This window comes from Pleurodeles waltl, chromosome 5 (assembly GCF_031143425.1).
Source record: "Pleurodeles waltl isolate 20211129_DDA chromosome 5, aPleWal1.hap1.20221129, whole genome shotgun sequence".
In the NCBI taxonomy this organism is placed as follows: Eukaryota; Metazoa; Chordata; class Amphibia; order Caudata; family Salamandridae; genus Pleurodeles; species Pleurodeles waltl.
In genome coordinates this window covers 1488350201-1488368468 of record NC_090444.1, presented here as the reverse complement: position 1 = coordinate 1488368468, position 18268 = coordinate 1488350201, and the positions used below count along the sequence as shown (strand labels likewise).

Here is an 18268-nt window from a genome sequence, read left to right as displayed (position 1 = left end):
AAGTAAATGTACAATTGAGTCTGAATTGCTGTAATTTGAAGACAGCCTAAACACACAAGAATAGCTAATATACTAATGAGTGGAAAGTAAAAAACATTCACAAAGTCAAGTATTACCCTGTCAAACCAGACATTGAAGACATTGAATCTCCTTTTAGGCAGATTGTACATGAGATAAGGCAAAAATGCTGATCACTCACAACAAGAGAGCCAATCGGTCAAGTGTGTTGGCCCACTGTCCCGTGCTATAGGGTGTGGTGGACAGCAGCTAAATGTGAATGCTAATTTTTTTTTTTTATGTGTTTATTAGGTTTTATTCTCATAATGAAACAGCTGCTACATTTATTGCAGCAGGCAAAGAGTTCAAACAACATACGGCATTTGCAGCAACCATTTATCAACCAATATACTTAGTGGCACTATTGTGTCTATTTTAAGGGTATCAGTAACAAACACTGTTGTATCACACAAAACATCTTAACAGAGATAAACAAGCTCATGATAGTGCACAGTCGAAGTAATGAGTAGAGTATTTTATGAGGAAGGGAGGGGACAACTCGGAGGGGTGTCCATTAGGTGTGAAAAGTTAGTAATGTGTGTAGCTATGACGCATGGGGGCAGAGGGAGGAAAGAGACCCCATTCCAGGGTGGGGCTGACAATGGAGTCGTGTTAAATGCAGGGGAAGCAGTCATGCATGCTGAGGGATGTAGAATGTATCTTTCAGGTAGCTACTAGGTCCAGTATTCCTCACTTGTCACTCATCATCCGTGTGTCAATATGCACCATTCTAAGTATTAGAGAGGTGAGTATGGGCTCAGAGGTGCCACATATCGTTCTTGGCTTCCTCATTAAGCAGAATGGACCCCCAACTCTCGCCACTGGATCGGGACATGCCCCATATCCGGAGCCACAGAAGAGCATGAGTCTCTGTATGGGTCCATGTTACTAGGTAACAGAGCCACTGTTGGAGATCAGGCAGGGCAGGCGCCTCCCAGGCCATGGCCAACCAGAAGTTTAAATAAAACAAAAGCAAGATAAATAGATATATGCAAGTGTTAGTCACCTTTCTTACGGGGACAAAGCCCTAACAGGCAAGAGGAGGGTGTAGGAGAGAAGGCATGTGTTGCCAGTTCTGTAACTACTACACTCACCTTGTGCCAGGTTGGTTGTTGCACCATGTGGTAGAACCCTGCTTCCTGTAACATGCAATGGGGGCAGGCAGGAGAGAGCACTGAAAACATACACTTGAGGTGTTCAGGTGCAATGTAGGCCTGATGAACATAATTTAACTGTGTGAACCTGAACCTGGGGTTGTGGGATACCTCCTAAACCAATCCAACAAAGGCTGAAGCAGCGCTGCGTCCCACCTAGCCAGTGAGCTTATCATGCAGTGCGGTGAGGTCTAGAGTGATGATAGCATGCTGTGTGCTACCGGAGGACAGCAGTGTGTGCAGCACCTTCGAGGTGGGGGTTCCTCCTCCCCAGTATCCCAAGCAGTTCACAACACCTGTTGTATAGTCTAGTACGTTAAGAACTGGCGATCAGTCAGGCCGTAAGTATCTATAATGTACCGAAAGAACATAATTACCCTCTCAAGACAGAGGTCCCCTACTTGCCCATTGCCTGTAGCCCTCCAGAGATCCGTGTTGGTGTTCCAAATAGTTCTCCATAGTTTCAGTAGGTCCTAGATGGCAATTGCAAGTGAGTATGGGAGGTGGGGAATCCTAGGGTGTACAAATCCGCACCAGCAAGCGCAGACCACCGCCATCTAAGTCGTTTCGTGCCAGGGTGGATGCCAGAGTTGGACAGCCAGGTGTAAATACTCACACCATCCAACACCCCTTGGACTAGCGGTATTTCTGGGCAGGTGACAGAGCATACCACGTAGCTGTGCGGCTGCATAGTAAAGTTCAAAATTGGGAGCCCCAAGTCCACCCTCCAGCAGCAGGCGCTGGATCATGGACAAAGCAACACAGCGACGATTGCCAATTCATATCAATTATAGTAAGAGGCCATTAAAAATCCAGAATATGCCGCAGAAGCGCGCCTAACACGGCTGCAAAGTAACACAGTAACTGGGGCAGCACTAACATTTTGGATATGGCAACCCGACCTAGAAGGGACAAAGGTAACAACCACCAAAAGGGCATGGTTCAGTGGATAGAACCAACTGCCCTGTCAAGGTTGCCCTCCTGAAGGTCTCTCTCTGTGTGATAAATCTGCATTCCCAGGTATTTGAAGGAGTCGTAGCACCAATGAAGACGCATACTTGTTGTCTTGGTCCTATATGGCGCCAGGCACAGTGCCAAGGGGAATAAATAGGACTTGGGCCAGTTCACCCACAGGCCTGATCTCCAAATTTAACCAATAGGTGTATGAGATCAGGGAGAGCGGCCCTGACGTCTCATAGGTAGACCAGGGCGTCATCTGCACAAAGTGATATGGTATGATGGGTGCCTAACTCAGGAATGTCCCAGTCATGTGCTTGGTTACGCAAGGGGCAAGCAAGAATTTTCAATGACCATTGCGAAAATGAGGGTGTGCAGTGGGCAGCCCTGGCATGTGTCCTGCTAAATGCTAAAACTGTCTGATATCACTTGACCAGTCTTCACCCATTCGGTTGGGTATATGTAGGGATGGCAGCCCTGCGGGCCACTAGGTCCGGCGGCAGCACTCGCCAAATCCTCACAGATACCCAGGGCAGGGGAAAGTCCTCTCATGGTGCAAAGCCCCAGCCACAAGGCCCAGCAGAGGGCAGGCCATGCTGTTGTGTGATCCCCTCAGGGGCTGCCGACCCTCGGTTCATGGCAGCCGGGATGCAGTAGTTCCATGGTTGAGGCCATCCAGTTGTGGTCCTATTCATTTTGGCTCTAGGGGGCAGAGCAGCCACGATAGGTCTCGCACTCCAGGCCAATGGGATTCCATGCAGGTCGCCGTGCCTCGCACAACACAAAAGACAACAGGGAAGCTTCCTGGGTAGCACTGCGAGCAATTGGGGTCACTATGCTCACCAGTTCACTGGGGCGCTGCACAGTCCCCTCCAAAGCAGGCCCGGAGCGCGAGTCCGATACAGGCTGTCACCAGTCGGGCTCTCCAGCTCCTGCCATTCCTCTCCCTCCGCGGGCCAAGGGCCAAAGATAGTGTGCCACAAGGTGTGTCAGGCCCTTGGCAACCAGGCAATGACCATTTCAGGGGACCACTACCGCATATGTAGGGCCTGGTGAGGAGGTTCTCGGCAAGTGTCCGATGTGGCCGCCATTTTCAATGTGAATTATACTTAATAGATAAATGGATGAAGAGGCTGACTCAAATCCCTCTACCTATATGTATTTTATTTCCCTATAGTTTTATAACAGTAGCCTGGTAAGGTAGCTGAAGCTACCTCTAAAACAGACTTAAAATGTATACTGTGTGCTCAAACCCATTAAACTAATTCAATGAAAAAGCATCATTACACTCACGGTGGATGTACGCAGAGACGTGGTTTAAGCTGAACACTGTCTACAACCAGTTGCTCACTTTATAATGTTCTCAGCAGAGGGCTTTTTTCCTAAGGGTCCTGTAAACAATTCAATCTATGACTTCTGATAAATGCTAAAGAATTTCTGACAGACCATGCTTACCCTGATTTCCTCCTGTTGCTGTTTTAAAGTTTCATATTCCAGAGCTGGTGCTGGAAACTGTGAAATAATGGTTTCGGTTTCCTCAAGCCAAGGGCAAAGCTCCTCATATGTTTCCCAAAACTGGCTGACCAGTGACTGGGCACGCTCTAGCTGGAGGTACCTCTCGGAGTTCAGTTGGCATAACGCATCATAGTCCTTCTCCAGGGCTTCTAACTTGTTCTGCAAGACAAAAAACATAATTGTGAAAAATTGCCATGTTCGCGTTTTTTCTTTGTAGATCACAAATATTAGTGAATCAAACGTTTGAGACCATAAAGAATTTTGGAGGCAGCACTTTACTGCTACCGGACAGTCACTTCCATGAGAGACCTGTGTAGATTTAAAAAATGTAAGGGATAATCTGAAAACTGCCCTTTTCACTGATGTACTTGCCACAGCTGAAAATGTGCTAATAATTTCAAAGTGCTCTCCATGTTATGGAAGCACTTTATTTTGGTGTGTTCTTCTCCTACCTCGCCCCTTGAGATTTCTGGCAACAGAATTGCTTTACAACACTGCAGGATGGAGAAGGACTGTCTAGGCTGTATCTGTGCAAAGAAGGAAGTATTTGAATATGTCAAACTACTACAGTAAAATTGGTACCGGATAAGACGAATACACAGGTAAAAGGCAGAACGTACACCAATTTTGGCATATAATTTCCATTTGAAATAAAAAAAAGTGTGTCATTTCTCAGAGATTGGCACTCTACACCCAAGAGAATTTAATACGATCCCATGTTGCTGTAAAGTAATATCCTGGGAAAATATATGAGTCTAGAGTCGCTTGTGCTTCGATTCAGTGGGGACAAGGCCTAGCAGCTTGAACTAAACTGTTCTTATTGGAACAGAAGTACAGCTGACTTACATATGGTTGGGCCCAATTTGTAGTGTCACAAAGGGTAACACATTAACTTGAATATGCCCAAAACAATTACCAATGACTGAGATTAATTCAAGCATTCAACCCATCACTTTTTAGTTGTATCACTAACACTATACCTAAGAGTGCCTAAAATTCAAGAGACACCATCAGTGATAAGGCCCAATATAGTTAGGATCTTCTAGGGTTGCTGCCAACTATTGCACTGGACATGGCATAACATGACTTTCTGGACTCTTCCACCTGGAGAAAGGCTGAGACTGATTTGCATAGGTATAATACCTGTCTGAGTGGCACTGCGAATAAACAAATGATAAACCACTGGCTGAGGGAAAGTTAAGCAATATACCCTTCAGTTTTAGTTTTGATCTCTTTAAATTGGGGTTCTCCATTCCATCATAAACGAGGGAGACACATGTGCAAGTTTACAGAACCACACACCAAAAAGAAGACTGCATTGTGGATTTACTGCTACAGCCACAATCGTGACATGGCTGGTTGTTATATTAACAGAAGATTTTCACAGAAATCAGTGAGCTCTAAAATAAATACTGTTTTGCCATTCTAGTTGAGCATGTCCATTAAGGTAGCTTGCCCGAGCTGTAACATGCTCAGGATTTTGAAAAATATATTGCTCATATTCTCTTATAGACACAGTTTTATTATTACTTCCTGTGAAGGGCCAAGAGGAAGGGGAGGCCTTGATGTGGACACTGCCTTGCAGAGTCCGTACATATTTGGCATGTCCCATGATTACAATTGGACACCTTGCTTGGTGTTTTGCTGTCAAACTCGATAGAAGTCTCCGAAAGTTGAATGACTACTGTTTAAAGATACCCAAGCACATTTAAAGGTTAGGCACAGTTGACTAATTTACTATTCAAGCAGCTTCAAAAAGAATTATATTACACCACTTGCAGGCATCAAATTGCGCTTGCCAAGCCTATATCGAAAATCCTACTTGCATGTCAATCTCTCCAGTGCCTGCAGACAGACACATGTTATGTAATGTACCCCTTTGATTCATCCATGAGAACTAAATAAACTTATTTCATGCTCATTCTCTTCATTCCTCTATTAATTGCCTCCTTCCTAATCCTGCTCAATATTAGAAACAGCAATGTTTGTTTTATGCTTCTGTTGGAAAAATTACGAATGTTTTTTCCACAGCTAGAAAACTTAAGAATCAGTTGGAGTGAAAATCCATGCATTAAGTTTGCTCCAGCTGATTGATTCAGTGAAGTGAAGCTGAAATACTTATGAGTGAAGTACATCAGCACAGAGAGTCGGTGCCTTGGCTTGTTTGATTTTCATTAAGTAAAATTCATCATTAAAGACAAGGGCATGACGTAATTAGCAACATTTGGCATTTTTGTTATCTATACCTTTTTAACTGTTAAAACTCACAAAGCTTGATCACCTGGCCTTTAAGGGCATTAATCGCACAATATGATCTGAAAGAATATACCTTCATTGACAGCTTCTCTTCCTCCGTGCACGTACACATAATCTTATCCGCAGAAGTCACAAGCTGATCTATGGAATCTTTGTGTCGTAATATTTCCATGGTGAATGCCTAAGAAAGCAGAAGCAAACACATCACAAGATATCCTACATTGAGTAAAATATTTAAAATAATGTTTTAAGAAGGAAAAAGTCGAATTTCCAGCATTTTTGAAACCTCAAACTAATATACCTACCTTTTGGGTTTGAAGCTGACCCGTAGTCTGGTCTTGCTCTAACCTAATGTCACCTAATGACATAATCTTCTTCTCAGTTTCTTTAATCCAAGACAACTCAGCTTCAGCAGTATGCTCAAACTAAGAAGAAAGAAAATTTCTTCAGGAAGAAACCTCACAAGCATTTACTTTCATACTTTGTTTTAAGATCTCAAGAGCAGGTGTTCAAAATACTCATAAACTTAACAAGGTACACAAGCAATAGCCATTGTTCTATACTGAAGACAGACTGTTAACATATAAATTAGCATTTAGACAAAAGCCCCTGGAAGAAATGTTGACAGTCATTAGATAAAATAATCTTAATATGAAATCCTGTACATAGACAAACATTTACTGATACAATCAGTTTGGCCTGGAGAAACGGCATCCATTTTCCAATATACCATCAATTAAACCCCCAGACTGAGCACCAGAACAACCTGCACCCTGCATCCCTACCTGGAAAACCAGTATTGTCCCAGAGAATGACACATAAGCCAACGTTCCAAAGGGGGGCAGGAGCACAGAAATCGGGGGGGGGGGGCACCAGCAGGGGAATAGGAGTAGTTCTAGAAGTCTGTGGGTAACAAATGCAAAGTCACAGGTCTACCTTGCCCCTTCAGTAGCTGTAACTGGTTTTGCCACTGCTAAAAATAGGGGCCACCATAAACACTGCCACTAACAGGAAAGCAGCGGTGCTTTGTGCTGCTGCATGATGGTGGTTGCTCTAGTTAAAGTATTTTTTACATCGTGAAATTAATGTAATAACATGCAGAATTAACTTGTAGATTTCAAAAAAGAAAACTAAAATGCTTTTAAAATACAAAGATATGCACTAGGCCGTCATGGTAACACATATTGGGCTTGAATAGATGAAGCTGTATTATTTGACAAATTGACCTAGTTTGAAAATGGGAAATGTTATGTTTTCTGACCTTGCCACAGACATATTTTCATAATACACAATAATTTAATTAAAATGTTGTTGCTTAACTCTGCAAATGTTTCTACATATACAAAGAACACCGTAGAATAATGAATAAACTAACTATCCTTTAGTGAGGTAATGCAGAAGCTTATACTTTCAAATGCAGTTTTTTTAAGGTAAATGAATCGTGAAAGTTGAAGCCTATACAATGTATTTGATAAAAGGCTTTCCCTTGACACGGCTGTCTGTGGGCTGTTGTATTCCTAGTGAGAAGACGAAGGAGTGATCCTGCTCCCATGAAGAAACCTAAAGCTGACTGACTGACTGAAGAACAAAGTAACATGATTATACTGCCTATAATAGTGCCTGTTCCCAGAGTAGGCTACCCCATTGCACTTGCCATTTTTCCCTGCCTGAATCTATGCTGTTCACGCTGGGACTCTACTGAGTTTCCTGAACCTCTATTTATGGGAAGTTCTGCTGTGATTGACTCTGATATTTAACACTAAAGCTTTGTGCTAGTTATGGGTTCTGACTGACACCTTTTTCCTCCTTTCCGCTAACCATTCTCATTTCTAGTATTGTGGTGCTTTACTTTATGGAAGGCACCAGATGCATTGATTATGAATTACTGACTGCTTATTTTTGATCATTGACTAAACTGATGATTGATATTGGTAAATTTGATACTGATATGATTAATAAGACTTTTAAACTTACATCAACTCTCATTATTGAATAAGAAGAAATACAAATTATCCCCTTAAAATGCAGATGGTAATGTTTTTTCTTTCCCTTTACAGCCCCAGTACCGTATTTGCAATGGCAACACACAACTACAGCTTTCTTGCAACATCTAGATATAATTTATAGTGAATGCACTGCTGAGCTGCCTCACTGTTCCCAAAAATACTAAAGTAAATATACTACATTTGATTACTGAAGGGTAGCACAGTTTTTATTTTGCATACATAAAAGAGAAGCCATATGTTAAACAGACGTCATGTTTGATTATTGCTTAAAAAATGAGGCTTTCCATTAGAGGCATGGATAGACTAATACAGACTGACAAGTAACCAGCTAGAAACGCATTCTAGTCTTCAGATTGATTTAAATATAGGAACGAAAGAGCCACCAAACAATAAATCGATAGCTAGACAGGTTCACTCAATCGTCTTCTCTTTAGTGACAAAATGCCAGCCAAAGGTACCAGATAACAGCAGTTTCAGAAACATGATATGGGAAGATCACCTTTCACATGTTTTCCGTATGTGATGCTGAGGCTCTTTGGGGGTCAGTAGTTTACTCATATAGTGGCACGAGTCTAAGAAAGGTGCTTTCGTCCATTCTGAGAACACGAGCGATATATTCAGTCAAGTCGTGATCACCATTCTCTTTGCGTTGCTGAACCTCCGCATTGTTGAATGTTTCAATGGCACACCACAAGTGAAGTGCGGTTGTTACTGAATGTCGCTCAATGAATACCAATGTTTGTGTCATTGTTTCTTAGTGTTGTTGAGGTAGGGCTTGGTTGAAGACATATGCTGTCTATGAACAGATTTGTTTGAAGTGATAATGGGAGCGCCCCGTGTGACTGTTATTATGGTTACGTCTACCAATGAATAAGCCTTTAAGTCTCCCACACATTGGCAGCTTACAGTATTGATAATGCAATTGGTATTAATTAAAGGTAATGCTAAATATATTAAGGGCTAATTGGTGTTCTTATGTACATTGGAATGCTATCGCCACCATCATCGCTCACTATCTTACTATCTGAGCTGAATCTGTCGTGTTTGCAAATTAAACTTAGAGCTAAAAGCCGGTACACTTCCTGGGGAAGCATCCTGTTTGGTATCCATGCAAGTTCTTTTTGCAAAATATAGTAAACATATTTAAGGTAACATACCTTCTCTGTGAGAATGTGCCACCATCTAGGAGAGGTTGTCTTTAACCCCGCTTTTCTTAGCCCCACTCCGCTAATCTTACAAATCAACTAAATCCAATTAAGTCGGTGTGCTCCACACGATTAATATCCTTGGGGGGAGGGGTCATAACACAACTCCAACACTTTTACCCAGTGGCCTTTTAAATAATGTATACACACGTTCACTATAAATTACTGCCTTGCAACGTCCCTCTAACCTTTGCTGAACGCCAAATATGGAAAAAGGCAGCAAGAACGTGTCCTGGGCCAAGGATGCATGCACAAGTCATGAACAGAAAGCAGAAAATACCATGGAGATTATGTAATTCTATTTCGCTAGTACAGGTTTGCGTCTATTTCTGGTGAGCTGAAGTGTGTGTAAAGATAGTAATAAGGAAGTGGTTTTAGCAAAGGTTTCACCACCGGACAACCGGTAGTCTGAAAGGCAGAAACGGGAATGTCTGTTTTTTAATGTGCATCAATATTTAGTAAAGGCGCGCAAGAGAGCGAATGCCACCTATGCTAGCCAGTTCGCACCATAAGCCTTTTTACAGGCTTCCAATTACTATCTGTTCACGTGTTTTTCTATTTTTCGGAACGAATCCCTAAGCTATACAGCGACCCCGTTAAGTGTGGCAGTATTTATGAGCTGTCGCCCGCCTCCTTTCCCCGTCCGGTGATGCGTTAACCCCACCATATGCTGGATACAGAAAATGCTAAGAGCAGCTGACAGGCAGTATCTGGTTTGGGTGGTGGTACGTATTTGTCTTCGGTGTTTGTACACAGACATTAAAATTCTCACATTAGTGAACAGATGTGTCAAGTCGGCCCCCTTTGGACCCTTGATGATTGCATTGGCAGCCAAGCACCATGTGTGAACTAAGGGAGGGGTGTAAAAAACGGAAGTATTGTGCTCCATCAACGCTCGACTCGAGGGGCCATCCTTTCATTTTGTAGCCACAGAGCAAGAAAATGAGAGTCTCGAACCACCAATAATGAATTTACTCCAGGGCACTGTAACTGACCGCTCAAGGCATGCAACTGCACAACAGTGTTTAAGAAAGCCACCTGCTCTTGCAACACTCGCCAATAATTTTGTTTTTATCTACTATTTTTTTCGGGCAAACGTAATTAGGGGGAGGCGGAGACAGTCACACCTTTGTTTAATAGTGCTCCCATTTCAATCACATACTAGCTTGGGTGTAAGCATCCTTTCCATCCGTGTATGAGTGTGTGTGTGTTTGTGTGTGTGGTGGGGTGGGGGGGGGCGGGGAGGGGAGCAGGGTAAACCGACAATCCCCATTTGCCCACCTACTTGTCTCATCGACTAAGGGAGATGTGTGAGGTGACGATCTTGCTTCGATACTGTAGTCAGGCCTCCCTCGCTACTGCCCCTTGCAATGTTTCTGTGTGTAACTGTAGAAAGCAGGAATAAGGGTGATTTATTTAGAACTACCAACTAACGCCTTGACCCAGAGTGAAGGGATTACTCTTTGGTGTATTTCTAGGCATTTCTATGTTCTCTAGATGAAAGTACCGAGCCATTCATAACTGCTTAGACTTGTTCTCATTTGTACAGGGGTCCAATAAATCACTGTTAGCAGTTTTGTCTCTGGTATTGCATCATCCTGTGTACGTCATATATTTCTGAAGGCTGACACTATTGTTCCTGAAGATTCTGGGGCAGAGTGGGCGACATCACAGTCACACTTCAGTCTCAGCAGATTGTGGGACAGATTGCAGCCACAGCGAACTTCTGTCCCCTCAAACCTGGAGAAAGATTGGGCCCACTAACCACTTCTGTACGCGGAGGTGCGTGGACCGCTCAAGATGGAACAGATTGCAACCACAGCACCCCTCTGCCCCCACACGTGGTGAAAGATTCGGCACACAAAGCACTTCTGTTCCCACATCTGCAGTACGTTAATAGGCCTTCTTAACATTTCTGTCCCCGCAGATGCAAGAAAAGATTGGGCCCACAAAACACTGCAGTCCCTGCCAAAAAACACGTAAATTTCCAGAGGCAGTGTCTTAATGAATGAATAGGTGAAAAATGTACGTTCACTTAGGACATTTCAAAACAGAAGGTGAGCAATAGAAAAAAATAATAAAACAAATATAAATAGAAGGATCAGAAGATAAGCCAATGCCAACAAAGTGTCCCACCCAGGTACTATCCAGACCTGACCCTGATTAACTTCTGAGATGAGATCAGGTACTTTTAGGGTGGTACTGCTATACAAAAAAAAATCCCTGTTTCAAAAAAGCCAAGCTGTGTCACTCAAATTGTTCTGTGCTGCACAACAGTGACTGACTAATGTAATTTCAGTCAGTGGCCATTTGGCACTGGTAGCTGTCACACCGCGCCAACCTTTCTTTTTAAGCAGTGTATAACGTGCTAAACAATATAAGTCCCAGAATGCACAACTGCGCTGTACAAAAAGACACCGGTTTTGTTTTGTAAAGTGCACATCCCAAGCTCACATCTTTCGAGGCACCTTGGCACTTTCATATGTGCTTATAATATAATTTCTCAATATGAGAAAGCCTTGAAATACATGCACTCAGGATCTGTGCAGTACAAAAACGATTCCTTTTTGTACAGAGCACATCCTGAAGTAATTTATTTGAAAGCACTCTCATATTTATGAATGAAATCATTAGCTCATCTCATTAGCTCATATTAGAGAAACTTGAATATTAAAAGTGATAGTTTTTAAATATGAACTTAGAAACATTAATGCCACCACCTGCCCTGACGACAATGTTGTTTGAGTACAAAAATGCATGTTTGTTGAGATGTGTACCCTATATGTGGCCTAGAGTCTTATTATAGAAGGTGCAACATTATAATCTATGAAATCAAAAACAACAGCTTTTTTACAGCATACATGATAAACACATATTTCAAAGGGCTCTCTTATGTGCTAATGACCTGTAGGAGAGTGCCCTGAAATACATGAGCTCAGGATGTGTGCAGTACATAGAAGCACTGCCAAAGCCAGGGGGCTCGCCTTTGAGACCCACTGGCTTTGTCAAAGGTTTTGAGCCATAATGTACAACTTACCCAATGCTGTGCAGCAGGAATAAATTAGAAAAAAAGCCATGTTATTTTGTAGGCACGCATGTCTACAAAATGAGAGGCCTACGTTTTTATTTTTATTTGCAAGATAAAGTAAAAGAAAAAAGTGTGTATAAGTGTTTTTTGAACCACAGGTGGGAGGAAGCAACAGAGAGGGTGAGGTGGGGCTAGAGGGGGAGCAACAAGTTGGGCGCAGCTAAGGAAAAATAAAATGGGGGTAGGGAGGACAATCAACAGGAGACAGAGAAGGAGGACGCAGGTGAGGGAAAGCAACACTAAAGGCTGGGGTGGAAGGAAAGCCAAAGGGCAAAAGGGCAAAAGGGCAACATGGAGAGGACATAGGAGAAGCACATAGGTGACAAATCAACAGAAAGGGGACACAAGAGCAAGTACAATATGGTGGGGCTGGGAGAAGCTTACAGAATAATGAATATAGTTTTCAAATGCAAGTGGTTAGACACTTTGCAAGCATTCCTCCCTTCACCCTTTGTGCATTTGATGTAACATCCTAAGTGACAAGTGTATGACCAGCCATGGATCCTGGGGTCACTGTGCATCTAGCTACACCCGACTGGCGAGCTCCAATCAAAGTAAAATCAGTCTTGGGTTGTTTATGTTCCGGTTTAGGAAGGACTTGACCTGGAAACTCAGGCTGAACTGTTCCTATCGTAGTAGGATTGAGACTGACTTCCATACGGCTTGGTCAAAATTGAGGTTGCATGGTGGGCAAAAGAACATTCCGTTCAAATGCTACCCTGAGCAATTGCCTGTGGTTAGACTTATTGCAAGCATTCTCCCATCACCTTTTAGGTGTTTGATGACAGGTGACTGAGAAACACAGAGTGCAAAGAGAGAAGCACATGAGGATGCGAGCTATTAAACACATGCACTCTTGTGGAGTGCTCAATCAAAGTGGAATAATAGCACTTGAAAAGCAAGTAGTGGAAACATAGAAAGCAGCCAGCCAAAGAGATGGCAAAGAGGCCATGCTCCATGGGCAGAACAAACACAAGATTGACAGGTTGGGACACAAACAAGAAGGAGGAAAATGAGAGTGACAGGAAAGCCAATCCCCGGTAAGCAATGGATTGGCTCCAAGCTCATATATTATCTTGACAGCAACACTATCTGGCAGGCTCAACTTGAAAAGGATTCATTTTTGTACACTGCACATTCTGAGGTCACATATTTGTAGGCACTCTCACAGGAGCTACTGACTTCTTTAGCCCATATGAGAGCACCTTTAATATGAAAAGTGATAGCTTTTAAACATCCTTATGTTTAAAAACTATCATTTTTTCATAGTGAAGGTGCTCTGATATGAGCTTGTGACTGACCGAATAACTCCCCCTCCTGCTGTACCGGACTACCTAGGGCACCTCGCCTGTCTGGCCCAACACTAATAGACAGGACTCACAGGACTGGTGGAGACTGGCTGGTGGACTACAGGTCACTGGGTCACTCACTCACTCACGATGTTGATCCTGACCGTCAAGATAGACTGTGAGAGGGCAGTGACTGTGAAAAGAAGTAGCCCTGATGGGGACTTTTAAAGCAGAGGTTGGAGGAGCAAAGGGCAGGTCAATACATTTAAAACAGGGCCATCGTGGGTAGTGCTTTTGTGTGCTACTACAGATTGACAGCCATAAGAGCACTAACAATACTAGAGATGGTGTTAATTTGGAAACAAGCTTGCAACAAAATGCTCACGTGTCAATCTGAGTGGTGCGCCTCACATGTGCCAGCTTTTGTGTGCAAAATTGACAGTCGTATTGCCAACAACAAACCTAGGCATGGTGCTAAGATGGATACAAGCTTACAACAAGAGGCCCACTTGTGCAATGTGAAATGTGTGCCTCATATGTGCCAGCTTGTGACTCAAGTTGTTACAGTCACTCATATCATTGAGGCACTGACTTTACAAAATCACAAGGTTTTCTGCAGAAACTGAACAGCTTTTTTTCTGTCCTGGCATCTGTTGAGTCAGTAGGCAGTATGATTTACGATTGCTTGTTTTCCTCACTTTTATGTTGTTGCCGTTTTGCAATGCACCGATTAATCCCTCATCAGCCATTCTCCTCTAAAGAGTAAGCTATGTGCATGATATGCCACTTGAAGCTGGAGAGGTCAATATCTTTAAGGAGTATCTTTAAGCATAGCGGCTACTTGACATCGCTGTAGGCTTTAACTCAAAAGGCAACTGCCAATCCCCTAAACTATGACAGAAGTAACATCCTGATACAAGAGAATGTTAAAACATGAGGCATTGTGGGTAATGATATAGAGAGCCTCTACATCAAATTGATATGTAACAACTAAATACTGTTATATTTAACTATCTGAAACCCAGAAGCAGGCAGTGTTCATTGGAGTCTATCTACTTTGTGCACCCGTATTATGTCCTTGTTACCAGCAATTGTCATATATGCATTTGTTTCCTCTTCTCCTTCCTCTCTGGCTACTTGGGCACAGCTGTTTAAATGTTCATATTCAGGTACAAGATTGTAGTTAACAGGTTAATCTGGTTGGCAGAACAACACATCACAATGGATAAGTTACTTACCTTTGGTAACACCTTCTCTTGTAGAGATAATATCTAGTTGAAGATTCCTTACCTTAGAATTTCCCCCAGGCGTCAGTCTGGATCCTGAGATTTTTCTCTAGCAGTATCCCTGGTCGCTGTTGGATGGCGTTGATCGGCTCCCTTCCCGTCATTGGCATCGTACTCGCCAGATATGACGTTGCAGGTCCTAGGCAAGTGCCATCCCAGTGCGCTGACGTCAGTTTCTATTCAAGAAATGAAGAACACTGACCACTGGTGCATCAAAACTAAGGCCCTCAAAGGGGAGTCCCTGACCCTAGAAATGAGTTTACAGAGTGGGAATGATGGGTGGGTCAGTAAGGAATCTGCAGCTAGATATTGTCTCTACTAGATAAGGCGTTACCGAAAGTAAGCAACTTATCCATCTGATAAAGACATCTAGTTACAGATTCCTTACCTTAAAATATATACCCAAGAAATTCTATCCCCAGAGGTGGGTCTGCGAACAAAGTTCATACTCAGAAGTCCTGCAGGACCGAACGGGCAAAGTACCCGTCCCTATGGACCTGACTGTCCAGGCAGTAGTGTTTGGTAAACGTGTGCAGAGATGCCCACGCTGCCACATGACAGATGCAAAGAACTGAAGCTCTGTGTGCTCTGGTAGAGTGAGCATGCAAACATTTAGGTACCTATTTGCAATAGATGATTTAAACAAAGAAGGCTGATCAGGCTGTGTTAAGAAAATAAAGATTGAAGACAAATAACTTTTGAGAGTGTCCAAAGCAGAGCCCTGCTGGGCCAATGAAAGGATAAACAATAGAACATCGGAGAGAGGAGGTAACGGACTTGTCTGTGCACCATGCCACAAATTTCTTCCAACAGCAGGTGTATGTTGTTTTGGTGGATGGACGCCTGGCTGCCATAATAACAATACAGACTGCGGCCACAAGGTCAAAAACTGATAGCTGCCACCACTCAACCTCCATGCAACACAAGATCCTCCAGAAGGTGCAGTCTGATGTCTGTGGAGGCGAACATACCTAACCAAGGCTCTCCCCACTGCTGAAAGAAACCTTGCACCACCTCCTTATGGCAACAACATTTGTGACTGACTAAGAATTGTTGGCTGACTTTGTCTGCCCTGATGTTCAGAGAGCCCGCCAGATGTTGAACCACCAGGGATATGCCCTGCTGTTCCAGTCATGCCGATGGGCGCAGAGCCACCGGACTAAGGGTCCACTAAGGGTCCACTACCCCACCCCATCCTGTTTGTTGCAGTACCACATGGCGGTGGTTTTGTCCACTAACAAATTCACTACCTTCCATTAGAGAGAAGGAAGAAATGCTTTCAATGCTAGTCTGATTGCCGGGCCTCCAACATGCTGATGTGAAGGTCGAACATCGGGGAGACCAGATGCCCCCGATCTCCACCTCTCACAGGTGGCCGCTTCATACCAGGACTGACACCGCTGTCACTACTGTCAGACCTGTTTGGGGAATGGACAGGGATAAGCCTCATACCCAACTGTGGTTCGTTAGCCACTACTGCAGACCTTGTGCAGTTCCCAAACCTGCACAGTGTCCACAGCAGCTCCGATGAGAGTCTGAGAGGGAATCATGTGTGACTTCGGCACGTTTAGAGTGAACCATAGCAAATGCAGGAGGTCTGCTGTAGTCTGGAGGTGGGAGAGGACAGCCTGGGACGAGTCCACCTTCAACAGCCAGTCATCGAGATAGGGGAAGACTGAAACCCCTGATCTATGCACATCAGTGAAGATCACCGCCATCACCTTGGTGAACACCTGGGGGCACTGGTAAGGCCAAAGGGAAGCACAGCAAACATAAAGTGCTCGTGGTCTACCCTGAACCACAAGTAACGCCTGTGGGCATGCAGGACGGGAATGTGGAAGTAGGCGTCCTGCAAGTCCAACGCTACCATCCAGTCTCTAGGGTCCATGTCAGATAGATCCTGAGCCAGAGTGAGCATTTTGAACTTCTCCTTCTTGAGAAAGAGATTGAGGGACTGGAGGTTAAGGATAGGGCATAGGCCCTTGTCCTTTTTGGGCTCCAGAAAGTAATGGGAATAACAACAACAACCTACTTATGACACAGGGACCGTCTGCATGGCTCTGTTGGCCAAAAAAGCCGTAACTTGCTTGCAGAGAAGTGCCAAGTGATCCTCCAATATCTGGTGGTAAGATGGTGGCATGGTAGGAGGGATAGTCTTTGAGGGGAGGGAGTACCCCCCTCGGACTATTTGCAAAACCTACCTGCCCGTCGTAATGGATTCCCTGTGGGGCAGGTGATGACAAATCCTGCCTACAACTGGTCCAGGATGAGTGACGGACTAGGAAGGTTTGGAGACTGCAGCGGGGCTGTGGTGGACTGTGTGGACCACTCGTTCCCTGATCCACAAGCACGTCTGTGACCACGCAGGGGCTGGGCGGCATGCGCAGCTCGGTGGCTGATGGGAAAGGGATGCGGTTGGGTGCCCCTTCCGTGACGACGAAAGGGGCGAAAAGCAGACTGAGAGGGGTGAGGAGCAACTGCGAGGCCAAGGGACTGAGCTTTGGGTCAGGACTCCTTAAAGCGCTCAAGTGCCGGGTCTGCTTTGTCTCTAAAGAGACGGGTGCCATCAAAGGGCATGTTCATGAGTGATTGCTGGACATTTCCCAAAAAGTCAGATGTCCTCTGTTAGGCATGGCGCCATAAGGCCACCGTCGACGCAACTGATCTACGCAGTGAGTAGATTGTATCTAGCTCACAACATATTATGGCTCCCATATTAGCAGCATCTATCCCATCAGCAACGGTTTGGGAGAGAATGGCCCAGGTCTCCTCCGGGATCGCCGGCAGCACCTGAGCAACTGTATTCTATAGAGTATGGGAATAGCATCCCAAAAGGCAGGCAGTGTTCTCAGACCGCAATGCCAGACTAGAGGAAGAGAACAATTTCTTCCCAATTTGATCCAGTCTCTTTGATTCCCTATCGGGGGAGCGGATGGAAATGTGCCCAATGAAGAAGAAGCCTGGATGACAATACTCTCAGGAGTAGGGTAAGGAATATAGGGTTGTTCGGCACATGCCAATGGTTGTGTGAGATTATCCTGTTCACAGGAGCCCCTGTGCTGAGTCTGGACCAGGGACCCAGTAGGACATCAGTGAGGGCTACGTTAAATGGTAAAAGGGGTTCTGAGGTGGAAGACCCAGGCTGAAGCACCTCAGAGAGGAGGTTAGACCTGACTGTCACAGGCCGAGGATCTCAGATGCCCTTCTCACCACCATGGAATACGACGCTCCCTCTTCCGTAGCCATGGTAGGCGGAGAAAGCATGCCAGCGTCAGGGGAGGTATCCAGACCGCTAGTTACACCCAATTCCTTGGCTCAGTCCTCCGGGTCTTCCAGCTGGAAGTCTAATGGATCCAGCAACCCCTCCACACTTTCCTGTACCCATACCATAAGAATAAGGGTCATGATCCTTGGTAATGTAGTCCAATCAAAGATGAAACAGGTGTCGAGCGACA

The 18268-nt window shown here is 44.4% G+C and overlaps 1 protein-coding gene across 9 annotated transcripts in view; it reads right to left on the bottom strand.

Annotated features, from left to right (window-relative positions):
* The window catches only part of DST (dystonin), a 1789835-nt gene that overhangs the window by 178927 nt on the left and 1592640 nt on the right, over positions 1–18268 (bottom strand). For all 9 annotated transcript variants that reach the window (XM_069235771.1, XM_069235778.1, XM_069235775.1 and 6 more), the window contains 3 exons: positions 6245–6364; positions 6013–6120; positions 3624–3842 (listed from right to left, as the gene is read on the bottom strand). In XM_069235771.1, the coding sequence (XP_069091872.1) occupies positions 3624–3842; positions 6013–6120; positions 6245–6364 (447 nt within the window). The remainder of the gene's footprint in view (positions 1–3623; positions 3843–6012; positions 6121–6244; positions 6365–18268) is intronic.